Source organism: Vidua macroura, chromosome 6, assembly GCF_024509145.1.
Source record: "Vidua macroura isolate BioBank_ID:100142 chromosome 6, ASM2450914v1, whole genome shotgun sequence".
NCBI lineage: Eukaryota > Metazoa > Chordata > Aves > Passeriformes > Viduidae > Vidua > Vidua macroura.
This window is the reverse complement of record NC_071576.1, coordinates 23,632,558-23,655,858: the sequence shown is the minus strand read 5'-3', so window position 1 is coordinate 23,655,858 and position 23,301 is coordinate 23,632,558. Positions and strand designations below refer to the sequence as shown.

The window sequence follows — 23,301 nt, the reverse complement described above, 5'->3', positions numbered from 1 at the left end:
ACGTCAAACTGAAGCGTTGCAGGTATTCATATTCTATTTAATAGTGGGACACCAAAGAAGTACTACACATTTTTCTTGAGCACATTAGATTTTGATTTAAGCAATTGCAATTGATGAAGTAATTTCTCAAAAATAGTCTTCTATATTCTACAATCCACAGTTTACTGTATCAGTCTAATAGGTCATATAATGATATACTGTTTGTGCTAACTGGTCTGATCTTTAGCAAAGCATCCTTCCCATTCCTCCACCACCCCAAAAAATGTTGACAAAATTCAGCCAAATTAAAAAAAATTGTGTGACTTTAGATTTTTCTGCTGACCTAAACACAATGGGAGCTACTAGCTATACACATCTTAAGAATGATGTTGCATTTTAGTTCTAAAAATCTTCATGCTGATAACAATAAAGTATTTTATACAGCGATCAATTTTTAATGCTTTATTCATTGATTAAAAGAATATAACATTTAACATAAACCATACAACATCAGTCATCAATTCAAACATTCAGCTGGTTTCCTTACATTTTCTGTCAGGAGTTTTTTTTAAATCTGATCACATTTATAAGATAAAATCTCACCACATCTGGCATATACACACACTGTGCCAGTGGATTCACTCTACTGATGTACATATAAAATCCGCATGGTATGTGCTCACTGGAGACAAAACAGCGCACACCTGTCAAAAGGTCATTTTAATATAAGATGGTAAAACCATTTGTAAAACACATATAAACTTTTTCCATAAATAGAATCATATCTGGACATCTGTTGCATAAATTGTGTTTTCCAAAGCTTACAATATAGCAGCCAGGTCTCAGCACTGCTGGGCACCCACGTTGGCCACTTACTTTATTATTGCAGACTGTCCTTTAAACATTAAATGCACAACATTCGTACCACTTAAAACTGGGGTCAGGTGGAAGTCTCACAGAGACCACGTCTGTACCGCGGTTGCCCTGAAACAGTTACATCGGCTTCTAAAGCCTCTCAGATATAACAAGATTTTAAAACATACTTCATGGAATGTTCTTCATGCATCATAGCAGCTCATACCTGTGATAGAACAAGCTTTGTATTTGTTTCCTTTCCTTCCTTTACATTCACTATTCACAGTGAAACAGGTGCATGTTTGTTAAGAGTTCTGAGGTTGCTGACTGAGCCACAGCACAGCTGTGTACCACAGGTCGAAATTCGACCTTATATATTACAATCTAGCAGTATCTGGCTGGCCAAAAGTTGGCCTGCCCCTGCCAGCATGTGGGCACTTCTTCGTTTTTAATCTATTCTTTGGCAGCTGACACAGGCGCTGACAGAGAAAATCCAGTGACTTGGTTGTTAGGGATTTCACGACTAATGTTTGTTTGCAGGTGTAGACCTTTGTATTGAAATCTTCACTGTTATGCGTTTACCTCACCGGAGCGCACATTTCTTGCTTTCTCCTGTTAAACTTTGGCCCAAAGCTAACTTTTAAGGAAGATGACAGAACATGAGAACAAACAAGGAGGAGTTTGCAAAGAATCCAAAAGACTACAGCTTTATGGAGTGGATTTGTAAGTGCAGGAACCTGAACCGCTAGTGTTTCACACCGCCGCTTAGCAGCTAAGGAAAGCCGAGAATGGAGTTAAGCCATGCTGCAGAATCCGCACGTGAAATCAAGCAAGGTAAGAGTCTTACAGTGAACAGCCCTGGATAGACTTCTCGTCCCTTAAGCCTATTAAGTAGCATGCTACTGGATTAAGCACACAATGACAGCATAGAGATCCACTGGGCTATGGATATGGGTATTAAAAACAGTTGGCTCCCGAGCACAGGACTCCAATATAACAGCAAAAGAATTCAAAATGCAGTTACTCGATTAAAGTAAAGTTAGCCGGCAACCTCAGACAGCCTTTGGCTGTATCTTTGCAAGGTTTGGTAGTCAAGTCCATTAACCGTGAAAACCCTAAACACTGCCACTTTCAGCTTCTAAACCAATACCCGACTACGTTCTTTGATCAAGAAGTAGAATACACATATATAATTCTATATAGCTAATACTGATTAAACACAGCACAAAAGGGGTTAATTCACACTACCAAAAAAACATAATAGGACCCTACTTGCATATGTAACCACAGGAATTGTAAATAAGGAGCTAAATGCCTTCACTGAAGCTTTGCATCTCTCTGTAGAAGTGACGGGTTGGCTCAGTGAAGACACTGAGCAGCTCTATGTCCATGACTGCGTGCCAAGGGCGACCCAATCCAAGAGATACTTGCTCAATGAAATTGTGTACTGGATCCACATCCTGATCAGCCAGTTCTCCTTGGTCGAACTCAATGCTTTCTTCTGTGACTTCCAGTACTTTCAGGTCAGAGCCACGAAGACGAGCAATTGCTATAAGATTATGAGCCCAGACTGTGTAACCTATGGGGAAAGAAAAACAAAGTGGCTCTGTCATATTCCTACAAGGTATTTTCTTACACTAGTACTTAATACCAGACCATCCCAATATCTCTCCCAACCTATTCTGTCATGTTCCATCTGGCACAATACCCCTAGGGCATGGTAGGGGCTTTCTGGTTTCAAGTGGTGAATCCCCCATTTTACACTCTGAATAAATATAAAAATATTTCAGATCATTTCATTAACCTTTTCTAGATTTTTTTCTCCTACTTGCAGAGCAGTGGACTACTGCAAGTTTTATATAAAACTTCAAACCTCCTGTGATCTACTACTGTGTAGTAAAAATAGAATGAAAAAAACGAGTTATCAATTAACTGAATGCATAAAAGGAATTCTTTAAAACTCTGCTTATGCTAGAAAAAATACTTGCTTTCATTGCTTTAGAAAGTAGACTAATTAAAAAAAAAGCCACCACCAAACAAACAGTCAGCACGCACACAAACCAGAAGCCTCTGCAGCCTCTTCACGTTACCCCAGTGTGTGTGTTCACGTAAATATATATATGATAAACTACATGTATCTTGTTCTTCTGTCTGAGATAAAATATAATTACAAAAGCTTCCCTCTCTTGACACTATATATTAGCATTCCTCTTTAAGAACTCCTACTCCCCAATTACCTCTAAGCTTTCTGTGCCCTGGCTAAGAGAAATGCAAAGTTCCTCCCTATTCAGATGCAAACCACAGATGGGAACTTCCCTTTTGGGGAGCTCTGCCAAATCAGCCCTTCCACTGCAAAAGGCAAGGCTCATTTCTGCTACCATCATCATTCTCACAGGTGCTAAGCTTCTTGGTGAGATGCCCAAGCAGATTCCAAGTAAAGCTGCAGTCTGCACAATATTTGAACTGGGAAATCTAAACTGCTGAGAAGTAAAGCTAACCGTGGTTTGGTCTTCCAACAATGCAGTTAAGCATGCTCTACATCATAACGTATCAAAATAAAATAGAGAGTCAGAGAACGAAGAAAAGATGTCAAAGAAATAAAGAAAAGAAATTTCTGTTGTTTTCTTTTAATTTTTTCTATTGTGTCTCTGGAAGTATGTTGGTTAGGGTAGGTCTTCAACAAAGAAGTGTGCACATATCTGTAAGGCTCATTTCTGGTATATTAACCGTTAGGAATGAATGAATTCCCATAATCTTCATCTGCTGGATAGCTCACCTCCAACACAACTGTCCACAGATGATGAAGCTGTCTTAATTCAGGCAGCTTAATTCAATGTCCCTTCCTTAATAGGGACATTGAACTCAATGGAAAATTCCTCCCTGTATGACCACACACTCCTGTCAGGACATGAAGGAGTTCATACCACCTTCCAGTTATCCTGACTGTAAAGGAACTTCCCAAAGAAATCTTTGAAAGCAAGTGCAAGAATAAAGGAGGAAAAAAAAAAAAAAAAAAAAAAAAAAAAAAAGCCCTGCACAAAACCCCTTTACCATCATTTGGGCAGGTATATGGCTTTTGCTGTAACCAACCATCTTATTCCCAACTTAATTTCATTTTAAATGTTTTAAATGAACTCTTTCAAAAGCTCTGCCTGAAATTTCTTTGTGACCTCCCAGCTGCCAAAAAGTCTCTGTCCAGCTAAGTATTCAGAGGTAGGAGGAAATGATCACTTCAATACTGGTATCACTGAACAACAAATTTACTATGAGCACACAGTAATTTATTCTTCCTTGCTAGTAAAAATTTCAACTTTAGTTTTGCTCATGGACAGAATAAAACTTCACCAGGATGTTTATAACACAAAGTCATAAAAATCCATGTGGAAGTATCCTTCCCTTAAGGAGGAATTAAAAATAAAAGAGACCTTTGTTCTCACAGATGGACTATGCTTTTTATTCACAGTGCCAGATCATACCACTATGGTATCCTACCACTATGGTCTCCATCCCATCCCAAATAGTCACACACTCTTCATAACCCTTTCTTTGTTCTGCAAGAATGTATTTAACATCTGCCTTCCTCTGGCTCCTGGACATTCCCACCATTTCTTGGTGGCAAGACGATGACTTCCCACAAAAGACAGTCTTGAGGCAGCCCATATAAAGTGTCCTTAGCATACATTTTCCCCTTCCTCTTTTGGTCAATGACAAGTGGCAGCCGAAAGTAGATTGAAATAAAAGCTTTTTCAAAAGCAAACTAATAGCAGAAGAGGAAACATACACACACACACACACACACACATAAAAGCCTGAAAAGCACTGGAAGCTGAAGAATAACCACTTCAGGAAACAGAAGAAGAAACCAGAGCACTCTGAGCACCTTGAACAAAACCACTTTCTTTTCCTGAAGGAAACTTCACAGTATAGTATGACAAGTGGAGCCAGAAAACATTATATGGTAAACCTGAGGGAATCCAAGCATGAGGCTAAGATGCTGTACTGGATATTTCTTCCTAATAGTGTTCCATCTACAGTTACTACTCTCCAAGAACGATGCTTGCAGCATAGTACTAGAAAAGTTATGTCCACAGCTTAGAAAAGATCAGGAGGCATTTATAAGCAGCTTAGCTAGCTTCTGCTGCAAGGAGGGGGAAAAGAAGGGTAAAGAATGTGAATCCCAGTGTAACAGCGAGGTGATATTTGGCCATTTTCTCACACAGGCAGACAGCATCTCTTCAAAGAAAGGTGATGTAGCAACAACCATTTGCTAGACAGAAGCATAAGGGACGTTTGCTTTCCCAATACTCTGCACAGACTAATAGTTTCTACTGAATAGACACGTGCTGATATGAAATGATACTTACACTAGCTTATGTTCAGATGTTTCACTAGCTTTTAAAGTTAGATAATATATTAGAGGACTTTTCTGTAGCAAGAGGATAACACAATTTTTTTTTTTAAAGGTCCTCAAACATGTATCCAAATTTTAGAAGAAACTGCTAAAAGCCACACCTAGATTAGTACTATCAAGTACCAGCACCCAAAATCTGTCTCACCTGGAAACTATTAAGGAGAGACAGCTGAATTGATCATGCCTTCCCTGCCCCCAGCAGTGATTTTTCAGTAAAAGACCACAGGAAAAAAAAAAAAAAAAAAACGAGCAAATACAGCAGGACCTTCTGACTTCAACCAATGGAAATCTGAATGTCCACCTCCTGCTGCTGAAGGTCTCCTTTTTGTACTTGAATAACTGGAGATTTACTCCCCCAAGCAGACTGATGAAATATATTTATTCTTATGCAACACAATAGCAATTGCTTAACTCCTTCATGCATCAGCAAACTTGGTCTTGGTAAGCTGATTCCAGCACAAATAAAAAAACATTTTTCTGCATTATTTCATTTTTGGGTGCCTTAAAATTTGCCAGACTACTGTAACTTCTACCACCAAGTTCTCTACTGATGACAGAGCTGAATAAATTCTAAAAGTTATTTGCTACTATATGGCAAATAAATAAGTGGGATAAACCTAGCTCTGGTATTACTGGTGAAACCAGAAACACACTCAATGAGGCAACCCCCTCTACATATTTTTCAGCCTTCATCTGCTGGTAGTCTTACCAAATTGGTAACACATTTCTTCTTCTCAGCTTTGGGGCACTTAATCCATGTTATTTACAAACAGGAAGCAAAATCATCTAATCTTGCCAGCACATGAGCTCACAGAAAAACAGCAAATGTTTTCAGTTCACATGCACATAACCAGTCACATAATGGAACTTGCACCGTGCAGACCACTAGCAGGATAAGCCTTCTGGAATGCTCACTTCTTAAGTTATCCTCATTTCTGTGAGGAGTTCAATAAAATCCTACGTGACTTCTCAACACAAATTAGTAAGACACAAGCTCATACAATAAACACCTTCAACAACAGCACGTATAGCAACGGTGCAGCAGCCTTTTGTATAACATGCCACTAAAACACACTATGATTAGAAAGGCTGAAGGCTTGCAAGCATTTAGAAGTCACATACTATGCCCATGCAATGTGTTACCTACCATGAACAGCTAGGAGAGAGAGTCTTGTGCACCTCCAGGCTAATAAGACAAGTGGATCTTCATTTCGGTTGTCACTGAGATCTGGGAAGGTAGACATATCTATCACATCATTCATTAGTATAAAATGAGTGAGGAACTTGTCATACTGCCTGGATATGAGATCAACAACAGCTCCTGAAACACAAGTGACATAGCTATCAAAGTGAATCCTCTCTAGGGGGATACTGGGCTTAAGAATCCTTAACATATCATCACTCTTGACATCAAAAGCCATTATATAGACCCGAAGATTAGTGCTGTTGCGAGTCAGCGCCTGCCAATTCTCATCTTTTGGCATATTGTCCAATGACTTGTGCATTATGGAAACACTGTGGACCAGGAGAGACAGTCGATGCAAAGGCACATGGTTGCTGTCAGCCAGGACTCTTGCCATTTCAGCTGTAAAATCACAGAAATCCAAAGCGAGCGAACGCAGATTCACAAAGCGCTCCAATTCAACCGCAGTGATAAGAGTGGTATTACCAGGGAGGTGGTTGTCCAATAAGCTCAGATGTTCCATGGTGTTGGCTATGGGGTTTGATAAGGAGGACAATGATGTGGGAGTTACTATTTGCAGCATTAACCCACAAGACAGCCATTTCAATTGCCTGCTATTGCCTAATATCTCTTCAAACAGCTGTTGGATTCTGTAAGTAAACAAAACAGACAATGATCCTATTAAACATGGTTTAGTCTTACCAACTATGCACGATTCAATTTTTTATTCAAGAATTACTCTTCCTTCATTTATAGCCTTATTCTGCAGGAAGATGCTATTATTATAGTTCTTATGAACTGCAACCAGACTGTAGACCTCCCAGAGCATTTTAACATCCACTGCACTTAAAAGGTTAAAATTGTAAAGTAGAAGAAATACGTACTTTGTCTTTCAAAAACGGTGACACACTATGAACCTTCACTTCATGTATTTTCCAGCATGTATTTAATACTCTCTCACATACATTTTAAGGTTATGCAAATAAGAAAACCTGTAATGCTTTTCAAATGCAGCTCTTGTTTTTAAAAGCAGCTTTTTGTATTTCTTAACTTCTGCAGAACTGCAAATTTCGTATGGAAAAAAATTCATTTTCAATGAAAGGTGACAGAAACTTTGAGAGTAAGTTAGAATGATGTGACATTACCTGCTTGATTTGCTCATAAAGGGTAAAGAACAAACATGCAAGAAGATTCTTTAAATAATTCCAAACGTACAACTAACTGAATTTTCAAGAGCCAACAGGTTCATGTTTTACCAAAACAAGTTGGACCCAGTAACATTTCAATCTCAAATTATCAGTGCCAGATTATTATGAACTTATTCTGACGCACTCACCTCTCCTACCCCTTTTTTTTTAGCGAATAGATTTTCTTTACATTAAGATATTTTGTTCAAGAAGGCAACATAAGTATTTTAAATTTTCAATATTAAATTCAAATAGTACAATCACACTCTAAAAACTTTCTCCATGTAAGCATTTTTCCAGTCTTCATTCCAAAGCTGTAAAGGCCCAAAAGAGTCCTCCTGCCCAAATGACAAGTGTTCTTTTAGCATAATAGACACGTGTAGGTAAGTATTTGATCTCAAGCCCTGGTCAGCATTACAGCAAAGCAGTTGAGCCAGGCTATGCCATCAAGAAATAAGATGCCATAAAACCATAAAACATCAAGACATAAGATCCAGTATAAAAACAGCAGAAATTTTTGTTCCCCGAATCAGGTAATGGTTTTGCACAGAATACTTCTTTTATTGCTACAAGGATCTGTATACTATATACATCTAAGCGAAAAAAATTTAAAAATTTATTCTCATCCATGTAACTTTAATAAAGATAATGTCCAGGCAAAATTAAATGTTTAGGCCAGTATCCTGACTGACAGCAGAGAAACACTAGCACCTTAAGGTGACAGAACAAGGAAAGAACATAGGGATATTTATCAAATATCTCTCTAGTTTCCAAAACTTTGTAACTCAGTTCTAAGCAGAGGTGGCTTTATGTATTTTGAAACTCTTAGAGACTTCACTTCTACAAATTCATCCAGGTTCCTCCCTTAGCGGAGTAAGTGTTTAGCAACCAAAACACCCAATAATAAAAAGTTTTGCAGTGTGATTATCCCCTCTTCTTGCTTGCTCTGAACCTGTCATCTAGTACCTTTGATGCCCCATAACCCTTCTGTTGTAATAAAGTTAAAAGATCAGTCCTCATTCATCCTCTCTCCTGGCAAATCCTTATTCATCCCCTCCCTTGCCTACATGTGCTTTCTTCCTTCTCCTATGAAGCTACTAGTTTTGCAAGGCCTGACTTCACCCAAGTGGAAAAGCTGGTGTGGTTATTGTATTTATTTTACACCTCAGTTCCCAAAGTTTTTCCAGATTTCTCCAAATATTTTATTTAAAAGTGAGGACTCACAACTGTGACACAAATGAAACAGTTTTAAACAATAGGTAAGACCCACAGACAGTGCAGTTTTTGTATTTTATTCCTAAATTCATTTAGAGTTAAGACAAACCTTATTTGATCCTGGCAATGTTTATTTCATAATTATTCTCACCAATGCTTAAAATAAAGGCAGATTATCTCACAGTCCTCCAAAGAAAAAGATTCTACCACAGCAATCTCAAATTTCTTCCAAAGACTCTTTCCTCCCCCCATACACATCTACAAAAGGTGCTGTAATGGTTGCAGCAATAGGTAGGATTTATTTTGTAATAGCCCTAGTAATCAATCTTAATAGTGCATTTAATATTTTACAGAACTGTTGAAGACAAATTAATTTTGAGATGTTCAATAGAATACTACCATCTATAAGCCTCACTGCACTAAAAATCTCTTTGAATTGGGGTTCTCATACACCTTAAACATCTGAGCTTAAAAGAATATTGTTTTAGTACCTGCAAAATTTAATAAAAAGAAGTATGACACAGAACTCTGCATCTCTAGGGTAGCTTTTCTCCCCAGTGGGAACTGCAGTAAGAAACTTTTTAAAAGAGAGAGAATTATTTAATGCAGTCTGCACATCAACATTTATTGCAAGCACCAAAGTATTTATACAAGTATGCAGATTTGTACTGCTAGTCTAATGACCTCTAGGTCCTAAGAAAACTTTCTCCAGTTTTTAGCCAGTAAGAGATCAAACATCTCAACAGAGAATATTTAACAGCAACAATTTCTGAATTGTTTTTAATACCTGCTTTATAAAAAGGCCAGACAGAAAGCACTATATAAGACAGAAGTAATGAATTTTAACATATTTCAAATAATTTTTTAAACAGCCTAGCAGGTTTGGCTTTTTTCCTCCCCTGCAAATTCTTACGCACATTCTATTTTTCATAAACAGACTGCATCCAACTGGAGTTTGCAAAAATAGCCCAAACTGCATTCTAGAAAAATAGACACGTGAATTCTTGGAAATTAATGCCTACTTTATTACCATATTAATTTTACTTCAACTGCCCAGCAGGTACAACATTTATGCTAACTTAAGACAATTATTTCAAAGCTCACTTATAAAACTGAAATTTGAGCATATAACAGAAAATACAAGCAGAATTCACTCAGCACATGCCAAAAACCAGTGCAGCCCACTAATGTCTCAACAAGGGTCATCAGCCCCCTTTGCTCCCTGCAGGCAGCAATTATGGGATGGTCACCATTGACCTGTAACCTACAAATTATTATACTGAAATAAACAACTTAATTTTTTTTTTTCTTTTTAAATGTACTTTCACAATTAATGCCCCAAATGGTGTTTTCATCCAGAGGACAGACCAAAGACTGACTAAACAGGCACAGTTAGTGTTTAAGCTCCCAAACCAGTCCTAACCAGGACTGAAGCACATCCATGGCCCTGGACAGGAAGCAAACAGATAACTAAGGTCCATATGGAGGCCGTTTGCTTAATTAAATACTATCAATCAAAATATTTTGTTTAGTAACAGAGGCTAAACTGCTTCTTTTGGAAACCAAACTATCCAAACCACACAGATCAATCATGAGAAGCAGATTTCAGAAAGCCAAAAGTTTAGACAACTACCCTTTGTTCAACTCAAAACATATGAACTGTTTACACTGAGCATCCCAACACTAAGAAAAAGAATTGTAAAGAGAATTTTAGAAAGTAAGCAGGGACACACATGCTGTACAGAAAAGGAATAAGCCTCACAAACTCATGCAAATGTGTATTTTTGAAAATACGCTCCAAAATCTCCTCTCCCTCAGGACAACCCTTAGCCTTAAACCTGAGGAAGCATCCTAATGGCTCTGTAATAGCTGAGATTCCACCTACAGTCTGTTACAGCCAGCTCAAAGTCAAATTTCAGGAATCATAACTTTTTTTTTCCTGACTGCCTTAACTGCAGGAAGTTTCTGAAACAGCTAGTAAGGTTTATCACCATAGAGATTCCAAAAATCCTCAACTACCAGTAACACTGTCTCCAAAGTTTGCTTACACCTTTCACTGTTAGTTATCAGCATCCACATTTTGCAACTCACGGATGCAAACCCCAAGTGCAAAAACAAGGCTAAGAAGCCATAAAGCTTTACTTTCTGAACTAAGTCTGCTACTAGTTCTCAAACTTCAGTCAACTGAATAAAACACTGCCAGCTTTCCTTTAACTTAGACAAGGACTAGCAGGTCCCAAATACATTGTTCTATTCTAGAAAACAAAAAAAACCAAAACAACCAACCAACAATAAACCCTCCCCCACAAAAAAGAAACAACAAAAAAAACCCACCACTCCCCAAAAAATCCAAAAACCATCCAAACAAAAAACTCACAACAAGAAACAAACAAACACAAAAACCTAACACCAAAATTAACTAAACTAAAAAGAAGTAGCATTTGTTTGCTCATTCCAAAATGTGCAAAGGTTAATATTAATCTAAAAGACTAACAAGTTAGATAATCAGTTTTGAATGGTTTATAGCTCCAAAATGTGAATACTTGCTTGAAGAAACATCTGACCATGCACTCAGCTGAGTAAACATCTGCTTAGATGGCTCCCTTCAAGCCCCTTTGCAAAAATTTGATTATATGTTTATATTATCACAAAGGGTATCAAATAAAGGAGCTTTTACCAAATGAGCCTTTTACCTGCACACAGCACTACAGTACCTACATTAGACAGAATCACAAATTGCTCCAAGTTCTGCATTGGAAACATAAAAGATGAAAAAGAGACAGTAAGTGACTCACAGCTGTATTTGCACTGGTTTGCAAATTTAGGTCAGGACCAAACATTCAGTCTGATGACTGCATCCACATACACACATTAATCTGATAATATACCCACACTGGTTCTAAAAATCACTCTAAACAAAAAATAGTGAAGATCTAGAGTGGCTGTACTTATTCCACTGCCAAGCTACTGGGTGAAAGATGTTTAAATTGACACAAATTAAAATGATGGTATTCAGGGTTTATTGTATCAGAAGTTTTAGCAGTACTGCTAAAATAGTTAAGTCAGTATCACTCCCTCTGTGGTAATTTATTTCAGAAGTCAGTAGCTGTTTATACTGTATTTAACCTTTTCCAAAGAAGCACAAGTAACTATTTGGATTATAAGCATTCAAGGACTGTCCTGTAATGTTATAATGGCAAGCTAAAATACACCTCTGAACTATACAAGAACATTGAAAGCTGTGATCTTTCAGGAATTCTGCAAATACATAACCTAGTTTTCAGATGCAATTTGAAATAAGTTGCAGCAGTTCCGTGTTTCAACAGTTTCCCAGTTTCTCTCTCAAGTTTCAAGCAAACTTGAAAGAGAACATAAACACAAATATGTTTTCAACTCTTGTGAAATACAACAGATTACTTCCTTTTCTAATTTTTTTTATGTACAGCAATAGTAAGAGGTGCTGGTAACAGCTCCTCATCCCTCCTTCCCTTTTGTGGCATTAACATAATATTGTTTCTAGTACACAATGAAAAGAGGAAAGAAAGGATTCTCACCTTGCTGAGAATGGAGGAAAGAAAACCCAACAAAAATACAACAGCTACAAAACCAGACTACTTCATTTAAATAGCAGGAACAAGAATTTAGATTTTCACCCTGTTAAAAAACTTAAAGCTTCTCAGTCATGTATTTCAGGAGCTTCTGTGTTCTGTCATCTATTTTTATTTTCATTATTATTATCCTGCATTTGATAATTTACAAATATAACTTACTGCTTAATCTTCTTGCCATCAGGGTCCACCTTTCCAAGGTAGGTATTTGATATAGTTCCATGTTGCTGCAGAATGCTTATATCCCCAAAGAGACTTAACTTCTGGAGGTTCCTAGGAAACAACAAAATAAAAAGAATCTGTACACAAAACTAGAATGGTGTGGGAAATCATTCTGGATAAGAAAAATGCAGGCAATAAACCCCACTATTACGTAGAACACAGAGCCTGTGTTGGGAAACTTACTGTCCTGGATTGCAGGCACATATGGAACTACAGAAAATGAGATTGAAGTACAAAGGGGAAGAGGACTACACTAACTGCTGAAACCAGCTGTAAGAGCAAATACTGCTTTTCAGTCAGCACAGGAGTATTTTCAGCAAGTCTGTAGCACCACAAAGAAAACTTAGAAGTGGTTTCATACAATTTTTAATCCTTGGAAAATGTGTGTTGAGTGTCACAATGAAAACATCAAATGCTTATTCCTTTCAATATTTAACATTGCATTTAATGCCCAAGTAGAACACAATCACAAACAACCCTGCCTGAGCACTTTCATCAGCTGGGTTACAAATGGGAGCCCAAACCTGCCTCAATCAAGGCAGCACAAACCTCAGACAGGAAAAGCAAAAGCTCCCCACACCCTGATCAGTGTCTAATTTCTGTTATATCAAATTAGGGGAAGCTTTTCTAATATTCCCCATCAGTAAGGGATAGTGGTCCACCACAACATATGGTTGTGGTGACTTTTAGAAGGGATATCTAAAAAGAAGTGAAAGAAGAACCTCTGAGTTAATGCTGAACATGACACAGTGCACTAGACAGTCGGTTTTCCTTTCCCTAGTTCAGTTTTCTGACTTGTATCTTTTCCTACAACAGATCAAGAAAAAGGTATGCAAATGACTGCAGTTTTAAAGTAGCTGTGTAGCATTTACTATTATTATTTTTGTAGCTGACTAAGTTTTGGGTCAACATTCCTTTTATTTATATAGGCTATATATTAGATTTACTCCTAACATGCAAGGGCTAGTCTGCAATTGATAATTAACAAGGCAGAAACTCCAGTTTCACCACAAATGGACACATAAATTAAATTAATCCTAAACAGTAGGTGCCAATTAACCTGTAGCTCACAATTACATGAGTTACCATAAATCCTTATTTCTTCTGGCTCACAAAGCATATACTAGTATTTCAAATCAGCCTTGAGGAAAATGCAATATGATTACCATGCTCAAAGCATAGGGAAGCTCGGGTACAGTTCACTACCTCCACAGTACAACCTGATATTCTACCAAGAGAAGATGGGGGAGAGAAAGGATTAAGTAGCCAAGTTTTACTTTTTTTAGTAGGTATGAGTTGCAGTCTATAATTGTTATCTATCAAAAATCGTAATTTACCTATTTTGAAGTTCCTGTATTCAAAAACAGCACACTGATTGCCTGAAATCTATCCACTGTTGCACCTGCTACATTTTTTTCTATAGGAGAACAACAACTTATATAGCAAGATCCATGAGCTTCATACAAAGTCTGACAAATACTGGAGTCAAATACCTAGAATTTACAACTGTGCCTGAAATTCCAAACATTTGATCTTTGAATTTTACATACAGGCCTATTATACTGATGATACATTAAAATAAACTGAGCCTTAAAATATGATCAATAGTCTACAAATCTCACTAAGACATTGCCTGACCATGCAAAAGAATAAACTTGGCAGGGAAGCCTAAAACACTGGCACACCCAACTTGAAAGTATTTTGGGCTCTTTTTTTCTCAAAAGGTGTAAGAGATAGTCTGGTATGACAGGGAAGTAGCAGAAACCTCTACCAGATGTGAAAAGTACTGTTCACAGCCAATGCTGTAAGTAATCTTTATCTTTTGATCTTGGTGACTTATTTATGAGAGTTAAGAGCCAAAATGCAGTCTCAAGAACAGTTCTGAATCACCTCCATATTCACATCAAACACAGGTCTCAGTTTGTGCCATTCATACCACCAGCCAATGCTACAGTAGGATGCAGGCAGGCATTAACAGGATCACCAAAGCACAGGACACATGGAACACTAATTACTAGCGCCCCACACATTTTTACTTCATCTTTTTGACTGCCATTTCATGCAGTACAGAGACAAATGGAAAAGTTCTCTGCCTGAAAACTTAACCAATGACAATATCCAATTATTTTTCCATTCACAGCACAGTTATTACCATCAACAAGTCTGATCACAGTTCAACACAATGTTAGATTTTTGCTACTACTTTATGCAGTTTTATACAACTCCATGGCATTCAGATCACTGCTCATCTTCATTTCAGAGAGTCCGTAAAGGGATTGCTATTTAAATAAAATTATTTAAAAGTTACTTATCTTTTGCTAGAAGTCATAATGGCATCTTAATCCTGTGTAGTATCAATACATACAGCTGGGGGAAAACTTGTGTTTTGGAAGGATTTCTAAAACATTTATTTTCCACTAGCTCAAATAGCACACTAGAAATAATAAGCTTCTTACTAGGCTCCATCTTCAGTTTTGCTTGGTCTTTTTTAACACCCAATTTAAAAAAGCACAAAATGTCCTTGCTTACATTCAAGGCGAACAAAGTGGTAAGGCACATACTGTATTACTACACCAGTTTCTGCCAGTTTCAGCTGCCTGTTCAGACCAATAGAAAACAGTCAAAAATTAGAAAACATCAAAACCAGATGCAGTCTACTGTTGTGAACGATTCACCCATTTTTGGTAACTCCAAGAGATACCATATTTCAGCAAGACACCACGCAGTTTTATAGTAATCTGCATTTTTGTTTCCATAGCAAAAATCAAACAAGTTACACAATTTAACATGCTGCAGAGGAAAAGAGGGGTGTGTGTGTGTGTCACTACCTTCCTATCTTCCTTTGTAAGCAAGGAAGGAGGAGTAAAGGAGATGATACTTTGGTATCTTAGAGTAACATAAAAGAACAGGATTTTCCTACTGAATGATCACAAAGTGTTTAATAGCTGTTGTATGCACATAAGTGCAAACAGAAAGTTTGTTGCACTCCTATCCCGCCTTCTAGAACTCAGTTTTGAAAGATCAGTTTGAGAAGGTGCAGATCATGAGGATTTAAGAAACATCATGCCCACCCCACACTCTTTTTCTCATTATTAAGTAGAACATCAGCTTTTAAACAGTTATACGCTTTGTTATTTTGCTACATTTGCTATCATAAACATAAAAGCTTATGGAATTGTTCTAGATCACTATAAATGCTACTTTAGTACCTTTTCATTAAATAAATGATAGATTTTTAGAGCTCATCAAGGTCCCAATCCTATTCCTCCATATGCTGCCACCCACAAAACAACTTGAGCTCTGCTTCAAATATGAGACAGACTTTGAACATACCTTTTTGGATGGTAACTGGCTGGCAGCAGGAATATTTGTCAAAAAATTTTCAACTGTTTTTAAAACAAGTTGTTATTTCCTTAATTCCATCAGAACTAGCAAAAGTCACACCAAAATATTTCTCTAGAGACTTAACACACAGATTTGCTTAGAAACTAGAAATTTTATGTTGTACAGAAAATGCAAAACCACACGTCATTCTCCTCTAGCCAAGAGAGCATTTAGAAATTTCGTTACTTATAGTAATTACTTTTCTTAGGTCCTGCAGTATTGTAAATCCTCAAGGAAATCTGTAGCCATTTAAAATACATGATTTTTCTTGCAAGGAGAAAGGCTACTGCATTGCTTAATAATCAATTTAAAACCCCAAAACAACATCACACAGTTAAGAAACAGTATCACAAAGGCAGATTTCTTCCTTCTTCAGTTCCGAAGTGTAAAATGGAACATTTTTTGAACTTATCTGCCAAAAAGCTATCATAAGGGCTGACAGGAGTTATGAAAGATTGTCCTGTTCTAAACTTAATTCCAAAAGGAATGTATTTACAATGATTCAGCCACTGAAGAAGTTAAAAATTTCCGTTTACATTATTTTGGAAATTACGATTGCTATCTTGTGTACAGTGAAATACAGAGAAAACAAGAAGGAATTATTAATAGTTACAGATTGAGTTACAGATAAATAAAGAGAAGCAGAAAAATTAATTACAGACTGCAGTCTCACCTTAGACAAAACTAAGCATCAGGCAGGTGACAAGGTCTCTGGTTTAGACATTAGGCGGTCACAGTAAGAACTAAGCAGCAATTTGGCATATATTAATACTCCTCCTCCCCTCTCTTCAATCTCAAAAATCTACTTAAAGAACTAAAACCCAGCATTCTACCTGAGAACTAATAATTTATAGGTACTTACTTTGCAAGGAAAAAGTCCTCAAACATCAAAATAAACTAAAAACCTAGTCTGTTCAAGGGAAAAAATGAGTCTATTCTGAAAGTAAAACTGAAAAAAGGTCAAGCATTTAATGTAAATTATGCCACTCTTCCCCCAGTTTTTTAAATGCCCATTAAAAAAAGCCTGCTGTAATAATCAGGTACTGTGTGTTCCCCAGTCATGCATCATTCATTTCAAGCCAAAAGAGCAGCATATAAATGATTTAGACACAGCAAGAAAGTATGGCAATGCAAAATCCTATCAAAGTTGGTAACTCTTCATCCCTCTATAACCACCAAAATTATATAAATCTACCAGAGAACAGGTACTGGAAGAACAACTTCTGAATAGTGTTTTACTGCAGTCCTGAGTCACACTGTGCATACAGAACCTGAAAAATGAACTTCAGAAAGCAAGTATTCTGGTATAGATTTCAGATAAGGCCATGGAGAATTTTTCAAAAGAAAAAGTGTATCAAAAGCCTTCTCTCATCACAGTTAATTTTGACAGTCTAGTACTTCAGTGAGGAAAAGAAGGAACAATTTAGTTTTCTAAAACACTCCCATGCAACAGATCCTATAGATACTACTTATTTTAAAATTCCAAGTCCATATCATGATATTTGTTTCAGATCAGACAATCACCACAATTACTTCAACATTTTTTCCTCTTATAATACTAGCAGGATTTTCCACAGATTCAACAGTTAAGTGAAAGCTCCTGAAATGCAAGAAAAGACCACACACCAAGGATTCACAGGGCAAGAAATAAATTACAATAAAGGTGAGCTGGACTAACGAGCTGTTTTCTGAAGTGAGGTCTGTAACTCTCAGCCATCGCAGCTGCACCACAGGAAGTACCTGCTGGGAGCAACAGAGCAGAGGAACTGAAAGTGAGACTTCACACACCACATTTGCATTCATCTCAAACCAACGAGGAATTGCATTTAAAGTTCTCTTGCTACAGTTCAAAATAAAGACACAAGGAAGGCCTCAAGCTACTCTCTCATACCTCAGGAATCAAAGGGGGAGGGTAACAAGATCATGACTCAGTTGCAGTTTTCTAAAGGCCATCCACAAGGTTTAATTCATCCTGAAGAAGCCCTGAAACACTTGCAGCTTTTTTTTCCTTCCTTGATAGGTGAAGCTATATGCACATAGAGGGGAAATAATATTAACTGTTTCCTATCCTAAAACCTGCATGGCTTTCCAAACTCATCACAAACTAGCTGTAATATCCTTGCTTTCCTGTCTTACATGCTGACTAGAGGCAATATATTAGGATATCTCATTATCATCTTATGATCTCTATCACACCCCCACACAGTGAAGAGAATGCAAGTATTTTTGTGTTAAAGACCTCAAAGCTGAGGAAATTATCTAACCTGCCAATGTAAGTGTGTGAAAAACACATCTTAAATACAAACCTCAGGAAGAAGTCCTACACATAAACGTATTTTTCAATAAACAAGAGAACTAAAACCTCCTCAAACCTCAGATAAGCAGGTCAGATGAGAAGTGGCATGAAAGCTCAGCTTTTCTACAGCGAAAGACTTCATAGCTGGAAAGGTGGAGGTATTTTATTGGGGCAGTAATTCAGCGCGCCAGAGCTGTAATTTTAACTCCCCCTTACTAGTTTCTCGTGACATACTTTTTTCAAGCATACACAAGGTCTAAACTCTGTCTGTAGTAAGGCTTATTTTAAGTGAAAAAGCTGTCTTGTTATGCAGTAAATTCAGACTCCTGGCTCTCACTTGCTCCGTTCGAGCTGCATTCCCCGCTTCCATCCAAAAGATGAAGAACTTTTTATTACTGCAGCTGTATTTGTTTTGCGTATCGACCCACCGCTCGCCAACTGGACGTCGGAGCGTTTATATTCCTCCTCAAGCTACACTATATGAAAAAAATTTGGTAGTTTGAAGCGGCGCGTCCCCGTTTCTGCCCAACTCACAGACTCACACATACACACACAGAGAGCAGCTCCGAGCGCAGCCCCAGCGCGAACCGGCCAGCGCCGGCTCGGGCGTTGTTTCCGCCCGCAGAAACCGGCGAGACGGCTGGAGCCGGCCCCGCGCGGCTCGGGGGGCTCCGTCTGCCCCCACGGCCGGCACCGCCGCTGCCCCGGCGGTACCTGTTGTTGCGGACGCTGCTCAGGACGCACAGCACGAGCTCCAGGTAAGTCCTCAGCAGGTCGAGCCAGCGCGGGCTCAGCGGCGGTGGCGCCTCCCCGTCCCCCGCCACCGCGGCGCTCTCGCCCGCCGCCGCCCCGCCGCCGCCGGTGGGGTAGTTGTCGGCGGCGAACTGTACGCGGAGCTCACGGACGAACCAGCCGCACTTGCGCATGAGGAACTCGAGGCGCGGGCGCTCGGCGGGCGAGACGCGGAGGCTGAGGCGGAGGCGCGGCCAGAGCGCCGGGTAGAAGAGGCACTCCCGCCAGTGCGAGCAGGCGGCCGAGGCCCGCAGCCGGTCGGGGGCCGCCAGGAAGGAGAAAATGTGGACCACCAGCTCGCTGGGCAGGGAGCCGGCGCCCACCGCCTCCCCGCACACCGACATCCCTGGCGCCGGCCCCAGCCCCGCGGCGGCGGCCCCGGGCGGCGGCCCCGGCCTGGCCTGCGGCTCCTGCGACACAAACAACAACATCAATGACACGGCGCGGGGGGGCGGGCGCCGGCCGGGACGCGCCTGCTGCCGGGACGCACCACCCGCGCCGCCGCCGGTGGGGGGAGATGAAGGGGCGGAGCGGCCGCTACCACTGCCCGGTACGGCGGGGAGAGGTGGGCCGGACCACCGAGCCCTGAAGGCAGCGTGTGAAGAAAGACAGCACCGGCGCCGCGCTCTGTTTCTGCGGGGCGGCCAGAGCCGCCGCGGCGGAGGGAGGAGGGTTCACCCCGCGGGGAAAATGGAACGTGCCGGCGGTGGACTGTGAGGCGGAGCCGGCGCGCCCGCCCCGCGGGGGACGTTGGCCGCGCACCCCCCGTGCCGGCGGCGCGGCCCCCCCGCTCCCCGCCCCTGCTCCCAACGCAGTGCGGCGGAGGCTCCTGCCCGGGGCGCGGCCCGGGACCACATTCCCTGCGGGCTCCACGGAGGGAGCGCCGGCCGCTGCCGGGGGGCAGGCGCGGGACGGCCCCCGCCGGGCGCGCCTTCCCTGCGCGCCGGTGTTTAGGAAAACTTGGGAAGGGTGTCTGGTGATGTCTGGTGGCGGCGGCGCCGAGGCCCGTATGGGACCGCACGTACGCCTTTGAGCCAGCAAAATTACCTCAGCAGCATTCCTGCTGCTGCCGCGGGAAACGCGCTGACTACGCAGGAAAGGTGGAGCGCGGCAGAGTCCGACATGTGACCGAACCGGGTGCGAGCCTGGGGGGACACAGGAGAAAATGCTCCAAATCTTAGTACTCTCAGTTTCTTAAATCTCACGCGCTTTTATAACACCCGTGTCAACATCCGCTGTAGGTGTGTAAGGGTGACTTCTGTGCGTACAGAGTTTTGAGAGAATTTAAAAGTCTGTTACGTGCTGATGCTGTAAAGGCTGAACAACAAAGTGATAATAATTGCATACATTTTTATGATTAAAAACCCCAAACTTATCGAAATAAAATTGAGTACTGCCAGTATCTTGGAAATGGACACAGTTTCTATAACAGCTTTATATCTGAGTGTTCAGAAATGTATACACAAAATAATAAAAGATGTGCTAATAGAAATGAAGTCTAGACTTCTCTGCATACAGAGTAGGCACACATTATAATCAGATTCATTAGCAACCAAATCTAAACCACCGCTCTCCCTTTACTCCATGACTAGCCGTTTTTGCTGTCTCACAGCAGGGGTGAAAAAACAGCATCTCTTATCTTTTCTTGCATCTGATCCTGGGGGAAATGCATCTTCCATTTCCCCTTGATTGGAGAGAAGGAGCCTGTAGAGGCAGACGTTACTATGAAAGTAAGACTACAGACAATTCCCAGCCAGTTCTCTCATCAGGGACCAGTGCTGCTTCACACACCTGCACAAGTGATTTGAACCAGCATAAACAACTCAGGTAAGTGCTGTGCTACTCCCACTGCAGATTCCAGCAAAATTCCCCAGGCAGTCAAGATGCAAGTTCTGAAGCAGCCAAACTCATCTGGCCTAGAAGGATGCAAATGAAAGGAACTTATGCGCCTACATGTCTCCATATTTTAATATCTACTCAATGATTCCTCATTGTAGAGCTGGTGATGAGTCAAAGGACTTCCAAGATTACTGAGTATCTTAATGTAAAACAGCATCAAGCTTTGTGATTCAGTTCCTTTGGATTACCAAAGTAGCATCAAGAGAAGTTGGTTTATGAAATTAGTAGTTCTGCATTTATTGTTACCTTTGTTGGATTATATTGGATCAGTAATACAATGGCATGCTGTGTTAGGGAAACTTTCCTGTCTGACCATCCAGGAGCTACTCTGGCAGTCACACTCTCACCACCTAAGCTGGGACCAAATCCCTTCCCAGTGGGCAGCCCCAGTGAGCCTGACTCCCCACGCACCCCCATACTCACACAGTCAGACAAGGTTTCCTTACCATCTCAACGCCAGGTTTCCCATAGCAGAGTCTCACTGGTTCCAATCCTTAAAATAATTCAATCTTAATGAAATAACTAAACAACAGCTTGAGCTGGGACCCCAGACAAAGGAAACCCTGTGTTTTTATACCCTCACAGTCTAATCATGGGAATGTTTGGGGGTCCTTGGCTCCTGCCATGTCTCTGAATGTCTGGCCATAGGCCCCTGAGCTGGGCAAAGGGTTGGCAGTTCACAGCCTCTTGCCTCAGTCTCCAGTCATCCAGAGAGCTCAATCTGCAGCTTACACTGCAGCTGCAAACCAAGCTACCTGCACTGAATATATTCCTAAACAGTACAGTGAAATGGTCTTTTACTGTTACTGCTGCATGGCCATTTAATGAGCTCCAGCTTTTTGGGATTGTGTTAAAAGATTCAGTCTTAGAAGATATTACTTTCAGTTTTGTGGGCTTAAATAAATGAATCTGTCTAAAGCTTCAGGCCACCACAACTGTGGCTGAGTGGTCCAATATGATAGATGCCAGACTTTCTAGGTTCCCTGATAGAATCCATCTGCAGGGCTAGTATGGCACTGAGGCAGCCCAGTCACTGAGGCTGTTGATTCTGGGTGTTGAACCAGTTTTCCCTGCCTTGTACAGCAGAAATGTGCTTCAGCTTGACTGAAAATTGATTTCACAGTGCAGGCTTTTGTTCGTATTAATGCAATGCTTGCAAGCTGATGGGATAATTACCTCAGAAAAAGACATGCATCTAACTTGCTTGCAGATTTTATGGAGTTACCAGGTGGCTCCAGCAGGTAACTGGTCAATAATCTTTTTGATGAAGCACTAAGCTGTCAGCATGATTCCTCCATTAAGCCACTCACCGCACATTTAAAGCTAAGGGAGATAACTGTGAATCTTTATGCTGCAAATCAAATTTTCAAATGTTCTGAAATGCAGTGAAGCCATATTGCACGTCTTGGAGGTGCTGGGAAAAAAGAAACCATTCCAAAATAGTTCAAGGCAAGAGATGACAGCCATTTACCAAGAAGTGACCACAGGTTTTTTCACAGTCCACCGTGGATCAGAAGAGGCTGTGCTCTGAGGGAGCCTCAGGAAACCTGATTTTGTTAGCCTTGACAGCTGCTTGGGTTACTTCCATGTCACCAGGGTTTTCACTGCCTATCAGCACCACACCAGGAGTGTGCCACAAGCAGCTATGCTGGCATGGAAGTCGGGAATCACATATGGCTCCAAAGCCATGGGCTAGCCATAACCGAGTTAAAGTTTACAGGACCTGAAGGTTACTGATTCAGCTGCTAATGTAAAGACCAGAGGCTGCCAACTTCTTCTGATGCTGTCCTGGTCACATACAGATAAAGAGCTAAAACCAAAGTGCAAGGTTTTTAAATTACTCAGTCCTTTCTTATTAGGTACATTGCAAAGACATGTATGTCTCTGGAATACTAACTTGGTATATGTTTTTTGTGAGTTACAGTGAACTCTTGGGGTTTTCCATCACCAGCTGCAAGAACAGACAGAGCAGTGAGTCAGAGCAAAGCAGAAACAGAAACAAAGTATTAGTAGGAAACCGGTGTTTCCACATGTGCTGTAACAAACTGGGATAATGTGTCTTCAGTGTTGATTTATGTAGAAAAAAGAAGCTCAGCAGACTGAACGTTTCCATAAGGTTCCGGCATACTGTTCACCTGTACGGTAACAATCCATATAAAAAAGGTTTACTTGAAGAGGAATCAGGCTGCAGCTAAAGACTGCAGTCCTGGTAACGTTTCCAACGGAACCGGGGAAAAACCCAAGCACGGAGCTGTTCTCTCTTTTCGGGG

The 23,301-nt window shown here is 40.4% G+C and overlaps 1 protein-coding gene across 1 annotated transcript; it reads right to left on the bottom strand.

Annotated features, from left to right (window-relative positions):
* Positions 1-16: 16 nt before the first annotated feature.
* On the bottom strand, positions 17-19,582 carry FBXO33 (F-box protein 33). Its single transcript, XM_053979743.1, has 4 exons — positions 19,055-19,582; positions 12,601-12,711; positions 6,393-7,078; positions 17-2,413 (listed from the first exon to the last, which is right to left on the bottom strand). The coding sequence occupies exons 1-4, from the start codon at positions 19,561-19,563 to the stop codon at positions 2,142-2,144; spliced, it is 1,578 nt and encodes a 525-aa protein (XP_053835718.1). The 5' UTR covers positions 19,564-19,582; the 3' UTR covers positions 17-2,141.
* Positions 19,583-23,301: the final 3,719 nt, after the last annotated feature.